At 46.3% G+C, this 16,470-nt stretch overlaps 1 protein-coding gene across 2 annotated transcripts in view; it reads left to right on the plus strand.

Moving 5' to 3' along the window:
• The window catches only part of PDE6A (phosphodiesterase 6A), a 57,692-nt gene that overhangs the window by 28,177 nt on the left and 13,045 nt on the right, over positions 1–16,470 (plus strand). For both annotated transcript variants that reach the window (XM_044241176.1, XM_044241186.1), the window contains 9 exons: positions 3,370–3,519; positions 4,068–4,211; positions 6,043–6,108; positions 6,303–6,449; positions 7,347–7,454; positions 8,767–8,876; positions 10,354–10,441; positions 10,632–10,732; positions 11,338–11,445. In XM_044241176.1, coding sequence (XP_044097111.1) covers positions 3,370–3,519; positions 4,068–4,211; positions 6,043–6,108; positions 6,303–6,449; positions 7,347–7,454; positions 8,767–8,876; positions 10,354–10,441; positions 10,632–10,732; positions 11,338–11,445 — 1,022 coding nt within the window. The remainder of the gene's footprint in view (positions 1–3,369; positions 3,520–4,067; positions 4,212–6,042; positions 6,109–6,302; positions 6,450–7,346; positions 7,455–8,766; positions 8,877–10,353; positions 10,442–10,631; positions 10,733–11,337; positions 11,446–16,470) is intronic.

The following is a 16,470-nucleotide window of genomic DNA, read 5'->3' on the forward strand; positions in this document are numbered from 1 at the left end:
CCTGCCCCAATACTCCCTGCTCTTTAGTACAAGCTCAAATTTTATGAAACGTTTATGAAGTCTTAGTCTGTTTCCTCTGGCTAATATCATTTCTCTCTCCTTGGGATTTTCATGGTATATTGTTTACCACTCCATATGATTTTTGTCCATCTTTTTTATAAATGTTTATGGAGGGCATCCTCTGTGCCAGCAACTGACACAGTCTACACTGGCTGCAATGGTGGACCAGACAGACGTGGTCTCTATCTCAGGGGGCTCATGACTGTATGGGGAGAAAGGCCATGGAGTGCTGGTCAGAGAAGGACAGAGGGATAGAGGAAGGAATCTTTCCAGGGACCTGAGTTAATCTAGAAGGAATCAAAGAATGTGTCCCTGAGAAATTATATTTAGGCAGGAAAAAAGGGGAGAAGACTACAGGAAGGAGAGAGTTGTTGGAAGGACCCAGAGTAGACCAATGAATGAGTGAGAGACAGTGAGGAGAGTGGCAGAAGCAGATTCTAGAGAAGTAGACCAAAGTCAGATGATGCCTGGAGAGGACAGATGACACATGGCCTGGAGGGCCCTGCCGGGGAATTAGTTCCCCGTATTATAGTCCCCTTACTTTATCTCTAATTACCCTTCTTTGCTTCCAGATTAATTCCTCGGTAAAGGAAAATATAGGTCAATGGTTGGACCTTATCTGTCTTAACATTTCTAGCTGTAGGTGCCCAATCAATATTTGTTGAGTGTAGCACGCCAGATGGAAGCAAAACAAGGCATTAACAATCAGGAAATAATTAAGAAGAAAATAAAAATGAATCTTAAAAAATTAGTGAATTATTTTTTTTAGTCCTTGAAGAACCTCATGAAAGAATGTAGCGAGAATATCCTTCCAGAGTTAGAGTTGTATGTCTTGTGTTGGGATTTTGCTCATTTCCACGTGAGGAGCCCAAATTGTTGCTGAGAGTTGCTAACCTGATAAAAACCGCACTGAACTTGATCTCTACCCAATTAGTTCAGTTTATTCACATTGAAGCATCAAATCTGATCTTGTATTTAGATTCTAGGCTTCTTCCTCCAACTCATTCTCTACAAAATGGCCTGAGTAATTTTTCGAAACTCAGACTATGTACAGTAACTTCTCTGCTTAAAAACCTTGAATTCTTTCTCGTTTGGTTTTCAATAAAACCTGTTTCCTTATCATGGCCTTTAGAAGGAAGGGGTTCCCTGAAGGTTAGGTGGGCACTTGGGAAAAGGCAGACCTGGAACTCATGCTTTCTGACCAGTATCCCCTTGTTCTTGGGCTGTAATCTACATCCTCCTGGAGTCACTTTCCCACCAGATACTGGCTTCCAGTGTTCATGAAATGATCACCATTATCATCATCATTATCATCAACATCATCGTCATCATCATCATCTTACCACATTAAGAATCTTAGAACTGGGGCTCCTGGGTGGCTCAATGGGTTAAAGCCTCTGCCTTTGGCTCAGGTCATGTTCTCAGGGTCCTGGGATCAAGCCCCGCACTGGGCTCCTTCCTCACTGGGGAGCCTGCTTCCCCTCCTCTCTCTCTGCCTGCCTCTCAGCCTATTTATGATCTCTGTCAAATAAATAAATAAAATCTTAAAAAAGAAAAAAAAGAATCTTAAACTTTCAAGTTGGAAGACTCCAAGTACAGGAAGTCTTCCTTGATTTCCTTCCCTCCTCTGGCTCCCCCAGAACCATAAGAAACTCCAGTTACTTGCTTACCTGCCAGATTATGAACAACCTAAGGATAACCTTTGTACCTCCTTTGCCTCGGTTTTTTCAGTTTCTAGTTCAGTTCCTTGTACATTGTAAAATGTTTAATATTTACCAGTACATGAGAAGAGAGTCTAGAAATGACCTAGTCGAGTCATTCCCATGTTATAAATGATAAAATGAGAGGCTCAGACAGATGGCAAATGGCTCACAAAGGGCCGCCTTACAACTGACCAAGAGATTTCACTGCCCTTGTCTCATTCACTCCATGAGGCACAGCTTCTTGCTACCACCCCCATCTGGGCTGAGACAGCTGAGGCCCACTGACAGGTCAAAAGTATCACAGGAAGTCACACCAAGCGTCAAGAGACAGGGCGCCCGGCTGGCTCAGTTGGTTAAACATCTGCCTTCAGCTCAGATCATGATCCCAGGGTTCTGGGATCGGGCTCCCTGCTCGGTGGGGACCCTGCTTCTCCCTCTCCCTCTGACTGCCACTCCCCTTGCTTGTGTTCTCTCTTTCTCTACCAAATAAATAAATAAAATCTTTTAACTTTTGTAGCAACATGGACGGGACTGGAAGAGATTATGCTGAGTGAAATAAGTCAAGCAGAGAGAGTCAATTATCATATGGTTTCACTTATTTGTGGAGCATAACAAATAGCATGGAGGACAAGGGGTGTTAGAGAGGAGAAGGGAGTTGGGGTAAATTGGAAGGGGAGGTGAACCACGAGAGACTATGGACTCTGAAAAACAATCTGAGGGGTTTGAAGTGGCGGGGGGGTGGGAGGTTGGGGTACCAGGTGGTGGGTATTATAGAGGGCACGGATTGCATGGAGCACTGGGTGTGGTGAAAAAATAATGAATACTGTTTTTCTAAAAATAAATAAATTGAAAAAGAAAAAAAAAGTTAAGAGACAGGGGCGCCTGGGTGGCTCAGTGGGTTAAAGCCTCTGCCTTCGGCTCAAGTCATGATCCCAGGTCATGGGATCGAGCCCTGCATCGGGTTCTCTGCTCAGCCGGAGGCCTGCTTCCTCCTCTCTCTCTGCCTGCCTCTCTGCCTATTTGTGATCTCTGCCTGTCAAATAAACAAATAAAATTTAAAAAAAAAAGTTAAGAGACAAACAAACAAGATGTTTAATGGTGGCTCTATTAAGCATATCCCGGCACCTGGTGGCTTGTGAGAGACACAGTAAATGGGAGACAGTGACCCATCAGAGCACAGTGAAACTCTCCAGGTTACCTTAAGCTCGTGCCAGCTCAGGCAGGTGAAAAACAAGGCACAGAGCCGGTCCTCAAGCCAAAGGTTTTGTTGACATGGCTACAATCTGGTTTGATAGGCTTGCTTACCACCTACCCACAGACTCCCTAGCTGTTTTGCAGTTTTCATATTGTAAATATTATCTGTAAATATTTCAGACTTTCTGAAAGTTTTGACACACAGAGGCCCGTGAACTATCGGGTGTATAAACTCATCAGGACCCCTCTGCACCCCATCTGTTGCTGCCTGTGGTGTGGGTAACAAGCCGACGATTGTTGTTCCCGAGTCCTTTTCTGACTGCTATTTCTAGGGCCAGTTTTATCCCGACTTCCAAATGAAAGGGCCTCTGAACAATAACCAATTTGTAACCTTCTCTGGCTTCTCTTATAGAAAGAGCCTCTGGATGAATCCGGATGGATGATTAAGAATGTCCTGTCTATGCCAATTGTGAACAAGAAGGAAGAAATCGTGGGGGTGGCCACGTTTTACAATCGCAAAGATGGGAAGCCCTTTGATGAGATGGACGAGACTCTCATGGAGGTGTGGCTCAGGAGGAGGCCTTCATGGCTGGGTTGCAGGGAGGGCTTGTTGCAGCAAGAGGGGTGAGGGGGGTTCACCTGGGGTGGGGTGGGGAGCTCACCTTGTTGGCATGCCCCCGACTCAGCCTCAATGTCTGCTCTCTTGGCTCGCACTTCTGCGCTGCCATATATTGTCAGGGAAATTCACATTCCCTTTAAAACAAATTTTGATCAATTAGCTTTACCTTTTAGCATTTTTAGGATCATGTGAAAAATGAGCAGAATGTACAGAGTTCCCATAGGCCTCCTGTGCCCATGTGGGTACACACACTTGGGTGACGTTATCACCCATAAGAATGTTGCTTTGCATGTTGGTGCTTTATTTTAAAGTGGGTTCCCACCCAGTGTTCAATCTTCATCCTCAAACACCTCTTCCAAGGAGAGCAGCAACCCCCTGATCGAACCCACCTTACAGCTGAGGAAACGGAACCCTAGAGTCTTGCCCTAAGTCGCAGAGGCAGGATCAAATCAGGATGCTCTGCCTCTGATTCTTGTTTTCTTTCCCTTCAGTCTTTGGCTCAATTTCTGGGCTGGTCTGTCTTAAACCCTGACACCTATGAGTCAATGAACAAACTGGAAAACAGGAAGGATATTTTCCAGGACATGGTCAAATATCACGTGAAGTGTGACAATGAAGAAATCCAGAAAATCCTGGTGGGTGAAGTTCTTTTACATTTCTGCTCTAGCAGAAGCGGCGCCCCAGGAATGTGACCAGGGCAATAGTCAAGCTCCATGAAGGCAGAGGTGGGTGGGCTGGCCTTGCACAGGGATGCTCCGGGCCCCTCACAGTCAGCGGATGGATGGATGGATCCACCAGTACCAATGAGTCATATGAATCCCATATGGCTGATCCGTGTGACTGGGCGACAACTGTCCCTTGCACATGCCACCTCAGTCGTGGGACCAGATGTTGGCTTAATAGCTCTGGAAACTCTGTATTTCACTGTGCCGAGGGTTGACTTGGTAGTAGAGAGGGAGTCACCCAACCACAGCCCTGACACTGAGAGAACGCTCTCTCTGACAGCCCATGAACACTGCCAGCTTCTCAGAGACTCCCTCCATGGGGTCAGCTCACTTAGAAAGGAGTTGGATCAGAGAGGAGTTTTGTGAGCAAAGAAGTAGGACAGAAGGAGTTAGAGGTTAGTAATGAGTCCTCACATAGTTTCATCACTTTACAGTTTATAAGGCAATTTCACACTTAGGGTATTTTTTGATGCTCACAACAACAAATGCACTAAGGTGGGAAGGGTAAGGGCTTCTATCCCTGTTATAGATACGAAGAAACTGAGGTCCAACAGGGGGAAGTAACTGGCCCCCCAATCACCTGGCTTATTAAATAGGTCTCACTTAACCTTTATCAGGATAATGAGGATATTCTCTACTACTCATATGAAAGAGCTGCCTCCTGAGGTAGTGAGCACCCTGTCAAGAGAGGTATCCAAGTAGAGGCTGGATGATCATTTATCAGCGATGCTATAGAGAAGAGTCCTACCTACCTGGATGAGATACTTTGAAGGATATGTGGCAATTAGTGACTCATTATTCCTTGGATTTGATTCTCAAAGAGATCATGATCTTAGAAGTCAATTGAGTTAGCCAAAAGGCATTGGATAAGATACCCAGCTGAGCTCCCAAGACCTTGCTTATAGACCTCACAAGTTGAAACAATACAGGCCAATATTTTCAGAAGTAACTTCTTAAGCTGGGAAGATATCACAACAAATTTGATCGTTTCATCCCAATCACTAATAAAGTCAGAGGAGAAATCATCTAATTTGGATAAATTAACTCACGGTTTGCTTGTCTCAGTCTGTGATTTTGGCCAAATGATGGATATATGGGGCCCCGGAAGCAGAGCCTCAGTGAACCAGTGAGAAGTGAGAAGGCTATGTCTTGGTCAAGAAATCAGAAGCAAGTAACTGAGTCCAGGTCCCCCTCCTCTGGCATGTGCACAGCGCCATAGGCCTAGAGAAGGAAGAAACTTGCCCCAATCTCACAGTATGAGAGGAAGAGCCAGGACCATGAGCAAGACCTTCTGACTCCCCAGTCCATAATAATAACAATAAGAATGTCAGCAACAACGTTATTTAACTCTAGTGTTTACTATGTGCCAAGCACTGCCCTGGGGACTTAGCATGCATTAGTCCATCTAGCTGTATACAAGTTTTTTCAAAATGACTTGGCATAAGTCTAGTCTTAAGTACTTTCATTATTTCCATTTTACAGGTGAGGAAATGGAGGACTGAAGGTGTTAAGTAGCTCTGCTAGTAAGTGGCAAACTTGCAGGCAGGTCCCCACTGCCAGATGCCCAGGAGTTTGAACTGGCCTATCACTGGATGGTGAAGGGCAGCCTCTCTGAGTTGGTGGCTCCCGCTGCAAGCGCTTTGGAGGAAAGCGGAGAATGGAAATGGAAAAGTTGAGGCATATTTAGACCTCAGATATACTAACTGATTTTGTTTCTCTCTGCTATTTTGGGCGCTGGCAGAAAACCAGAGAGGTGTATGGGAAGGAGCCGTGGGAATGCGAGGAAGAGGAACTCGCTGAGATCCTGGTGAGCGGGGCAGAACCCAGGCAAGGCGCACCTTGAGCATGCGCAGGGCGGGGGGTGGGGTGGGGCTGCCTCTGCCAAGCACGCCCCTTGTCACCCTGCTCTGATCCTGGGATGGGGACAGGGCTGGGGGTTGCGGGGGGGAGACCCATGCACGCTTCATGTGCTCCAACCCCAGGACTCCCCTCCTTACACAGCAAGGAGAGCTGCCAGATGCAGAGAAATACGAAATCAATAAGTTCCACTTCAGCGACTTGCCCCTCACGGAACTGGAGCTGGTGAAATGTGGGATACAGATGTACTATGAGCTCAAAGTGGTGGATAAATTTCACATTCCTCAGGAGGTAAGGGCAAAATAAACCCCTTCCATTTCCTTTTTTCTTTTAGCTTGCTTCCTTTTTTTTTTTTTTTTTCTTTCCCCCAGCTCCATCTGTAAACAGTGCACCCTCAGCTCCGGGGATATAAAGCATTAGTCACACTGCGCAGGTGACTCCTTTATCAGAAAAGAGATACGCAGTTCCTCTGAACTGTGCTGTTCCTGGCTCACTGGCTTCTCAAGGTGGCTTGTGAGGCGCTGAGTTCCGAAGGCATCAATGGGAACCAATAGTGAAACGAGCGTGAGAGATGTGGGTGACGTCATTTTAAACAGGTCTTTCCCCCTGCAGGATTCCTTATAGTGTGCTTTGAATCTAGGGGCCTGGAGAGGGACGGGCAAGGGGGTGGTGGGGTGGGGGTGGGGGCTAAACTCAGAATTTCCCAGACTTGATTAAAGCAGCCATTCTCAAAGTGCTGCCTCAGACCACATCAGCACCATGTGTCAATGTATCAGAAGCACTAATTCTCTCTTGTGCACACACACACGTGTGAGACATACACACACACGTGCAATTCTCCCAGCTCTAATGAATCAGGAAGTGTGCGTTTGAACGAACCCTCTGAGTGATTCTGATGGGCACTCACGTTAGAGAACCACCAAGTTAAAGACCCCTTTTGTTTTTCTCCCTGGGAGCTCTCTGGGGCAGAGTTTGGGAAACACTGATGAAGCCCCATTTAGTGGAGTAAGTGGGGGGCGCACGTGCACCTGGTTTCCTAACAACGTCCATTTTGCTAGTATTCAGCCATTTGCAAAGTACTCTCCCCACATTGCTGGCTGGCTGGGGCCCGTGGAGGGGATGGGGAGGGCCTCCCGTAGGACACAGGGCGCCAGGCCTCACCCCCAACCCCCGTGCCCATGTTTGCAGGCCCTGGTGCGGTTCATGTACTCGCTGAGCAAGGGCTACCGCAGAATCACCTACCACAACTGGCGGCACGGCTTCAACGTGGGGCAGACCATGTTCTCCTTGCTGGTGGTACGGCGGGAGTAGGGGGCTGGGCGCAGCTGGGGCTGCGGCGGCGTGGAAGGGGAGGGACAGCGGGGGTTCTCAGGCCATGCCAGAAGACCTCTCCAGCTCCACCCCGAAGCAGCGGCTTTGCTGTCTTCAGTGCTTAAAAAAAAAAAAAAAAGAGAGAGAGACACAAGAGGAGTGCACGTTTAGCATACATGAAGTCCAAGGAGAGAATTGTGTAAAATAAAAAGTGAAGGAAAGCTGCAGACTCCCCCCAAGTCCAGTGCGGTTACTTAGAAATAACCACCGCATGACTCCTTCCAAATCCTCTTCTAGAAGCTTTGAGACATATTTTTACACAGACACAGTGTGTTTTGTTTACAACCAAATGAATAATAATACCGTAAAACATGCTTTCTTCATTTGAGAAGCTGTATCAATCACATTCTCCATATGTTTAATTTTTCACTGTGGTTAAATATACAACACAGAAGACCTGCCATTTTAGCGGTTTTTAGGTGTCTTTTTTTTTTTTTTAAGATCTTATTTATTTATTTGACAGACGGAGATCACAAGTAGGCAGAGAGGTAGGTAGAGATAGAGGAGGAAGCAGGCCCCCTCCTGAGCAGAGAGCCCGAAGTGGGGCTCAATCCCAAGACCCTGGGATCATGACCTGAGCCGAAGGCAAAAGCTTTAACCCACTGAGCCACCCAGGCGCCCCAAGTGTCAGGGGTTTTAAGACATTCACCATGTTGTGCGACCCTCACTACTATCTGCCCCTAGAACTTTTTTTATCTTTCCAAATAGAAACTCTGTCTCCATTAAACAATTCCCCGTTCCCCTCTCTCCAGCCCTGGTGACCACTTTTCCCTTTCTATCTCCATGAACTTGACTACCCTAAGTATTTGAAGGAAGCTCAGGGGAAGATTCTTCTGGGCTGTGCTCAAACCAGTATAGGGTTTGCTTTGCCAGTCTGGGCATGTTCAAAAACCCTCCAGATCCTAAAACCCGACTGCTACAACTTTTTAACCATCACCTAGTCCAGTGCCCTCTACCTCCAGTGTGCAGATTGGGATACTGAGGGAAACTGGACCAGTTAAGATCGCTCAGGACTAGGGTGACCAACCATCCCTGTCTGCCTGGGACTGTTCCAGTTCTAGTACAGAAAGTCGCAGATTCTTGAAAGTGCCCCAGTCCCAGGTCAACATCTGGTCACACTGTTATGCCCGGGATAGAGCCAAGGTCAGAACTGGGTTTCCAGGCCCTCCCCCTCACACCTGCTCTGCTTCTAACCCTGCAAGAAAGGAGTGAGTGGCACCTCTGATTGCTCTTCCAGACCGGAAAGCTGAAGCGCTACTTCACGGACCTAGAGGCCTTGGCCATGGTCACTGCTGCCTTTTGTCATGACATTGACCACAGAGGCACTAACAACCTCTACCAGATGAAGTGAGTCGGCCTTTGCTGTCCCTCCTCTCTGCCTCCCGCTCCCAGGATTCATTACCCAGATCTGAAAGGCTCTCAGGCAGATTCACCAGCCAAGGGAAAGTCCCACTGTCCACAGCTTCCTACTTCCTCCTGCCCTGTGGGTCTGAGTAAACGCCAGTGACAGACAGAATAATGACCCCCAAGCCATGTCACCATGCCTGGAGCCTGGGAATGTGTTGCCTGATAATCAAAAGGGACTTTGCAGATGTGATTAGAGATCTTGAAATATAGGGATTATTCTGGGTTATCCAAGTGGGCCCCACATAGTTAGAAGGGTCCTTCTAAGAGGGAAGTGAGAGGTCAGAGAGGAGAGAGGATACCACACTGTTGGGTTTGAAGATGAAGAATGGGCCTCAAGCCAAGGAAGATAGGTGGCCTCTAGAAGCTAGGAGTCGAGGGAATGGATTGTCCCCTAGAACCTCCAGAAGGAAAGCAGCTCTGCGGACCTGCTTTAGACTCTGAACTCTAGAGCTATAAGATAATAAATCTTTACTGTTTTCAGCCATTAAGTTTATAGTAATTAAGTTTATGGTAATTAGCAACAATATATGAAAACCCTCCCTTTCCTCCCTCCCTCTCTGCTGAATGACTTTAAGCCAAATGTTAGTAACTGACACTGGTTCATTCATTCCCCTTATATTTGTAATGCTCCTAACATAAGTGCGGTAGGCCCTGTGCTAGGCAAGGGAGGTACCATGGTAACAGAACAGACACAGGCCCTGTCCTCACAGAGCTTATACTCCACACAGCCTGTGAAACATGGTCCTTGCTGGGTAGAGCAGGAACTAGTGTTGTACTCATATTACAGAGGAGGAAACTGAGGCTCTGCCCAGGACCCACAGCCTACGAGTCATAAACAAGCCTAGAACATGCTGCTCTGAGGCTAGAGGTCGTGTTTCTACTTTATGGGAAGCTAAGTATTGAGCTCAGAGCTTGGCACATATGTATTGAATAGAGACATGAATAAACACACCGCCTGTGGGAATTCAGTGGCTTCTCCTGAGACTCAAGGATTGCATCAAAGGCTTGTGATCTTTTAAGTATGGCCTGGGGCCAATGTCCACGGTTGACGACAGGGAACCCAGAAATCTTTAAATTGCCTGTGTCATTGTGTGTGTGTGCGTGTGTGTGTGTGTTCCTTTGGGGCACACGCTATTCAACAGCCTCTCTAAGGAGTCCATGAGCCCAGAGAGGCTCGGAATTAGCTGAGGAGAAAGCTAAAGCCTGAGAGTCAGGGGACCCCATGTCGAGTCTTCTTTCCCACTCCCTCACCATGTGATAAGCTCCTTCTCAGTGCTGGCCGTCAGCCTCTCTGCCTGCAGAATTAGGAGGGGGCAGGACTAGATGATGTCTGTAACCTCCATCTTGGCCATTTCATGCTGATTGTGTGTGTGCGTGTGTATGTGTGTGTGTGTGTTTATTTGTGTCTCCCATTCAGATCCCAGAACCCACTGGCCAAGCTCCATGGATCCTCCATCTTGGAAAGACACCACTTGGAGTTCGGCAAAACGTTGCTGAGAGATGAGGTAGGATGGGTGGGGGCCCTCCACATTGCCTGCTGGGAGTCCCCATCTCACTAGAAGCCTGCGTGTAGCCGGGCGGCGCTCTTCCCATCCGCCTGGGCTGCCTCTCCCACCGTCGGGGGTCATCATCAGTAGTTGCGTGGCTCTCCTGCCAACATCACTTCTTGCGTCTCTTCTACGGTTTTCTCTCTAGAGCCTGAATATCTTTCAAAACCTCAACCGCAGACAGCATGAGCACGCCATCCACATGATGGACATAGCAATCATTGCCACAGACCTCGCCCTGTATTTCAAGTTGGTATTTCTTTTAATTTTAAGACCAAGAATAACCATAATAATGACTATAATAATAAACATCATAGAGCCAATGATTTAATATGTTCTGTGCACTGTCTCTTATGCTATGGAATAGTAATTCTCACTATGACCCTGGGAGTTAGACAGTCTTACCCCCCACTGTATCCATGAGACACTGAAGTCCAGGGGAAGAGATTGGCTAAGTAAGATCAGATGACACGCTGGAGACAGAGTTTGGGTTAGAACCTAGGTCTTCACTCCCAGGCCTCGGTTCTTTCCACTTTGTTTCGTTAATTATGTTGTTTTCAGAAGCCTCGGTCTGAAACAGCCAGTGTTAGCCTGGAGGTTGCATTATTCTAAGACAAGCTCCTTTAGGGCGCCTGGGTGGCTCAGTGGGTTAAGCCGCTGCCTTCAGCTCGGGTCATGATCTCGGGGTCCTGGGATCAAGTACCGCATCGGGCTCTCTGCCTAGCAGGGAGCCTGCTTCCCTCTCACTCTATCTGCCTGCCTCTCTGCCTACTTGTGATCTCTCTCTGTCAAATAAATAAAAATCTTTAAAAAAAAAAAGACAAGCTCCTTTAACGAACTGGTGTGTTTTACAGGAAAAGGACGATGTTCCAAAAGATCGTGGATCAGTCTAAGACATACGAATCCCAACAGGAGTGGACTCAGTACATGATGTTGGAGCAGACACGGAAGGAAATTGTTATGTGAGTAAGATGGGGCTTAACCCCTGATTCTCCTAAGCCCAGGGTGTCTGAGGTGAGATGCTGCACTGACAGGCCTTGCTGCCCTCAAGAGAATCCTGGGACACCCGCCATTTTGGAGGCTGCCAACATCTGGAAACAATGAAGTTATGCCCTCACGGAATTGCAGAAATTATGGCATATGTTTAATTTTTGTTTTAACCCTAAAATATTAGATAATATATTATTGTTTTATTTCTCTGTATATAAAATGCACAATACTTGAAGTATTTCTATCATAAGATTCAGAATTTGGGTGGTAAAGTGATAGGACTTTAAAGGTTTTGATGAAACACAAAGCATTATACCAATTATTATCTGAGTGATATCTATGTATCATTCAAAATATGTAGGCTTAATTTTTTTTAAGCATTCCTTTATATGTGCCAATGCCCTACAATATAGCTCTGCTACTCACAAATCAGGTACATGATTTATATTAAATTTAGAGTGCCTGGCTGGCATGAGGTGTGGTGATGGGACTCAAAATTAAGTTTTTAAAGACTATCTTCTTTTAGTTGCCTCACTGTGCCTCTGTGGCTCACCTCAAATGATGACAGGGTGAGACATGTACATTTGAGGCCTTTGGTGATGAGGTGGCCCAAGCCAAAGAGTCCCCTGGCTCCCATGTGCTGAGTCCTAAGTATCTATGGTCAGGGAAGACAAGGCTTGACCTCGTTCCCGAGGCAGTTACCAGGTTTTATCTCCAGATGCTTCTTTGAAGAGGAGGCTTGATTAAATCACAAATGTTGCAAGTCCCGGCAACAGAGAAGAGGTGGCTGCTGGGACAGGCTCAGGAAGAGAGGAAAATGGCACAGTGCCCTTTTCTCACTTGCAGTCGTCCAGTCAGGCAGATCCCCTGATCCTGAGGAGCTGTGTGACACGCCCCCACCGAGCAACGGGGCACCCTCAGGCTATGGCTGCTCCCAGGAGCACCAGACGCTGCCTGACTGGACATTTCAAAACGGTGCTGCAGAAAATTGAACAAGTGGGAAGCACACCCTGTTCTTGGGTAGGGACACTTAATATTAAATGTCATCTATTCTCCCTAATAAATATTCCTGTAAGGTGATTCCAAGGAAAATATTGACTTATGTTGAGGATCATTAGGAAGCAATGTCAAAATTCTTATGAGAAGAAAAACAGCCAGAAAATTCTGAAATACAAGAGTAATGGTAGGAAGAAGCAGAATGAAAGGCAGTTCGGTCCTAGACATGAGTGGGACAGGTCCATGGGGCAGACTTGAAAGGCTATGCCTGTGTTTAAAGTGGATTTTATAGGTGCCTGGCTGGCTCAGTCAGAAGAGCACATGACTCTCAATCTCAGGTTTGTGTGTTTGGCCCCCCGTGGGGTGTAGAGTTTGCCTGAATAAATAAAACTTTTCGAAAAAGTGGATTTTTATACCAGCGAAGGGAGGGTTAAGTTCATAAATGACGTTGGGACTGTAAGGTAGCCTGATGGGGTTTTTTTTTCTCCATTTCTTGGTGGACCCAGACTGGGTGTCCTACAAATTTAACCCCATTCTGACCCTGTCTATGTGGAAATATCACTAGAATCCACGGGTGAAGGGCTGGTCCCACAAGATGGCCCCTCTGCAGACACCAAATGCAAGTCAAGGTTGCTACTTCTGCTTCTGACCCCCTGGCTATAAATTGGAGGTTCCCAGGACTCCACCTTTGGGTTCTCTTAATTTGCTAGAGCAGCTCACAGAACTCAGAGAAACATGTTCTAATATCTACCAGTTTATTGTAAAGGCTACAGAAGAACAGCCAGATGAAGAGGTACGTAGAGCAAGGGTCAGAAGGGTCGCTAGCATGGGAACGTCTGTCCCTGTGGAACCGGGGTGCTCCGCCCTCCCTGCCAGTGGGTGCTTCACCAACCCAGTAGCTCATCAGATCGCCATTGTGTGAGTTCTGCCGAGCTCTCTCTACAGTTCCCTCTCACCCCAACCCTTCCACAGAGGGTGACGGGTAGGGCAGAAGGTTCCAGCCCTCTATCTGCTCGGAAATTCTGGTGTCCAAACCCACCTTGAGTCTTTCTAGGGACCCCACACGAAATCATGGTGATTAGCTTAAACCCACAGTGGGCTTTCTACAAAGGATACTCCTATCCCTCAGGAAATTCCAAGGGTTTGAGAAGCTTTGTTCCAGGAACCAGAAACAAAGACCAGTTATATTTTGTATGATACCATAGGGGATCACAGAGCCGGATTGCTATCTCACTCCTGTACCAAAATAAGTTCCAGATGAATCAAGATCTTAAAATAATGAGAAAACAAACCAAAAAAGGGGGGGGGGAGAGAGGGAAAAGTCATGGTAGAATTAAAAGGAATAATTTCAGATGAACTTTTCTAAGTGTGACATAAAATTCAGAAGTCATAAATAGATTGACACATTTAACTACATAAAAATTGGGGATTTCCTCACACCACACATAAGAAGGTGTAGCTGAAGTCAGAAAGCAGGTGAAAAGCTGGGAAATGTATCCAACAGAACTTCTGACAGAAGAGCCCATTTCCTTAGTAAATAAAGCATTAATACAATTAAAAAAAAAAAGACTTATCCAATAGAAAAATGGGCAAAACCCTCCTTTTCCCCAGACATTTCCCAGAAAAGGGATTTCAGAGGGGAGCAAACATACAAAAAGACGGTGGCCAGACTCACAAGCAGCAACGCATCATAAAGCCACGGCACGATAGAATGTTTTCACCCGTCTTCTCAGCCACTGAAAACATCTGCAAGCACACTGCACTGGGCAGAGTGAGGGGCAGCCAGGAACCCCGCTCACGGTGGTGGGAAGGTCAACAGACGTGGCTGCTGAGCCTCCATGGACGGCGGGGTAAATGCCCGCCCTCTGACCCAGTCCCACGTGCAGGACTCACCCTCCCGCTGCTGTCCCCCGCGTGTGCCAATGAAGTACAGCTGTGTCCCTGGCTGGTCGCAGCCTTATTTGTAATTGCCAAAAAGACTGAAAACAAATATCCCCCCATGGCGGGGAATGGGTCAATGACGTCACAGTACTTTCACATAGAGGAATGTGAGGCAGGCTGTACAGAGAATGACAGGGAGGATTACCCAGATACAGTATTTAATTAAAAAAAAGAAGGGCACCTGGGTGGCTCAGTGGGTTAAGCCTCTGCCTTCGGCTCAGGTCATGGGATCAAGTTCTGCATCGGGCTCTCGGCTTGGCAGGGAACCTGCTTCCTCCTCTCTCTCTCTTTCTGCCTACTTGTGATCGCTCTCTCTGTCAACCAAATAAAATCTAAAAAAGAGAGAGAGAGAGAAGAGGGATGCCTGGGTGGCTCAGTCAGTTAAGCGACTGCCTTTGGTCTAGGTCATGATACTAGGGTCCTGGGATCAAGTCCCACGTTGGGCTCCTTGCTCAGCAGGAAGCCTGCTTCTCTCTCTGCCTCTGCCTGCCACTCTGCATATTTGTGCTCTCTCTCTCTCTCTCTGACAAAAAATAAATAAAATCTTTAAAGAAGAAAAGAAAAGAAAAGAGGCCAGAGACAGGACTTTAACTACTGCCAAATCCAAGGGAGTTTTGACGGGAAGTCTTTAAACTGAAGTACACGGACCCCTACTCCAAGACAAAAGCCTTCTGAGAACTACGTGGGCACCGAGGCCCTCAAGGGAGTCAGTTTTCTCTTTCTTAATATTTTCCTGAGAAAGCACAGGAGTTGAAGCATTGCCAGTCCCCTTGCTTTTCTCCCTCCTTACAAAACAGTCTTACTTGGGCCTTCTCTGTCTGTCTGTCTCTCTTTCTCTCTCTCTCTATATATATATAATGCATAACAAGGCAGTAGAGAAAGAGAATACTGTCCTGGATTGTGCACTGGGGCAGCAGTAGCTAAGGCATTTTTTATTTAACAATCTTACTTCCTTCAGAGAACATACCACTGTCCAGGGACACCCCCGATATCAGGGCAAAAGGGTATCAGAGTAAGTACTGATGGTAGCAGCACTCGGTTAATCTGTGCCACTTCCTGTCATCTATCACCTGTCTGTCATGTATTTGTTCTACCTACATACCAGACCATCTACCTTTCTTAAAATTGAGAATAAAAAACAAGATGGATGACACTGGGATGCATTCTAATATGCTTCCTTGAATTGGAAAATGAAATCGGATTCTCTCTGAAAAAATATGTGTGATCTGCTTGCTTTACTGGACAGTAACAGATAGGCATTTCCAATCACATTATATGGCAAACATTTCCGTAAAGTCAGTGCATCAACTCTGCAGCTACCAAGGTTTGATGAAAAGAGCTGAAACTTGTTTGAGGATGAAAGCGCTTTATAAGAAATATAACACTGGAAGATAAATTTAAATTAATAATGCTTTAATTGACCTCACCCACTCTGAGTATCTTGGCTTAACCAGAATGCGGCAGAGAAAGTGTCCGGGGTATAATTAATAGTCATGTTAGAAGCCTTGGCTAAATCTTTATGGCATACATCCCAGAAATTGAGGAAGTGAGTGATTCTAAGGTTTGCTTTAAATAAAATTGAAGGAGAACCTAATGGAATTGTCAGCTGATAAATCATTCAGAAGAATGATCACAGTATACTTTTTAACAGATGATTTGGAAGAATTGAAAGAATTGAGTGACATTGCTGTAACAAAACTACCATTTCCAAGGCTTCTAATTACTTGCATCTGTAAAAAGAAAAAAACTGGCATAAAACACATGCTAAACCCGATCTTAAATCAGCAATAAGAACTATTCATTCATTAACTCATTTTAAGATTTTATTTATTCATCTGACAGGCAGAGAGAGAGGGCACAAGCCAGGGGAGCAGCAGGCAGAGGAAAGGGAAGAGCAGGCTCCTCCGATTAGAGCTGTATCCCAGGACCCTGGGATCATGACCTGAGCCAAAGGCAGATGCTTAACTGACTGAGCCACCCACATACCCATTAACCGATTTTTTTTAAATGATCTTTAATAGAAAAAATGTATTTCATTATGTTCTGTAGCAAATTATCCA

Source organism: Neovison vison, chromosome 1, assembly GCF_020171115.1.
Source record: "Neovison vison isolate M4711 chromosome 1, ASM_NN_V1, whole genome shotgun sequence".
Lineage (NCBI taxonomy): Eukaryota > Metazoa > Chordata > Mammalia > Carnivora > Mustelidae > Neogale > Neogale vison.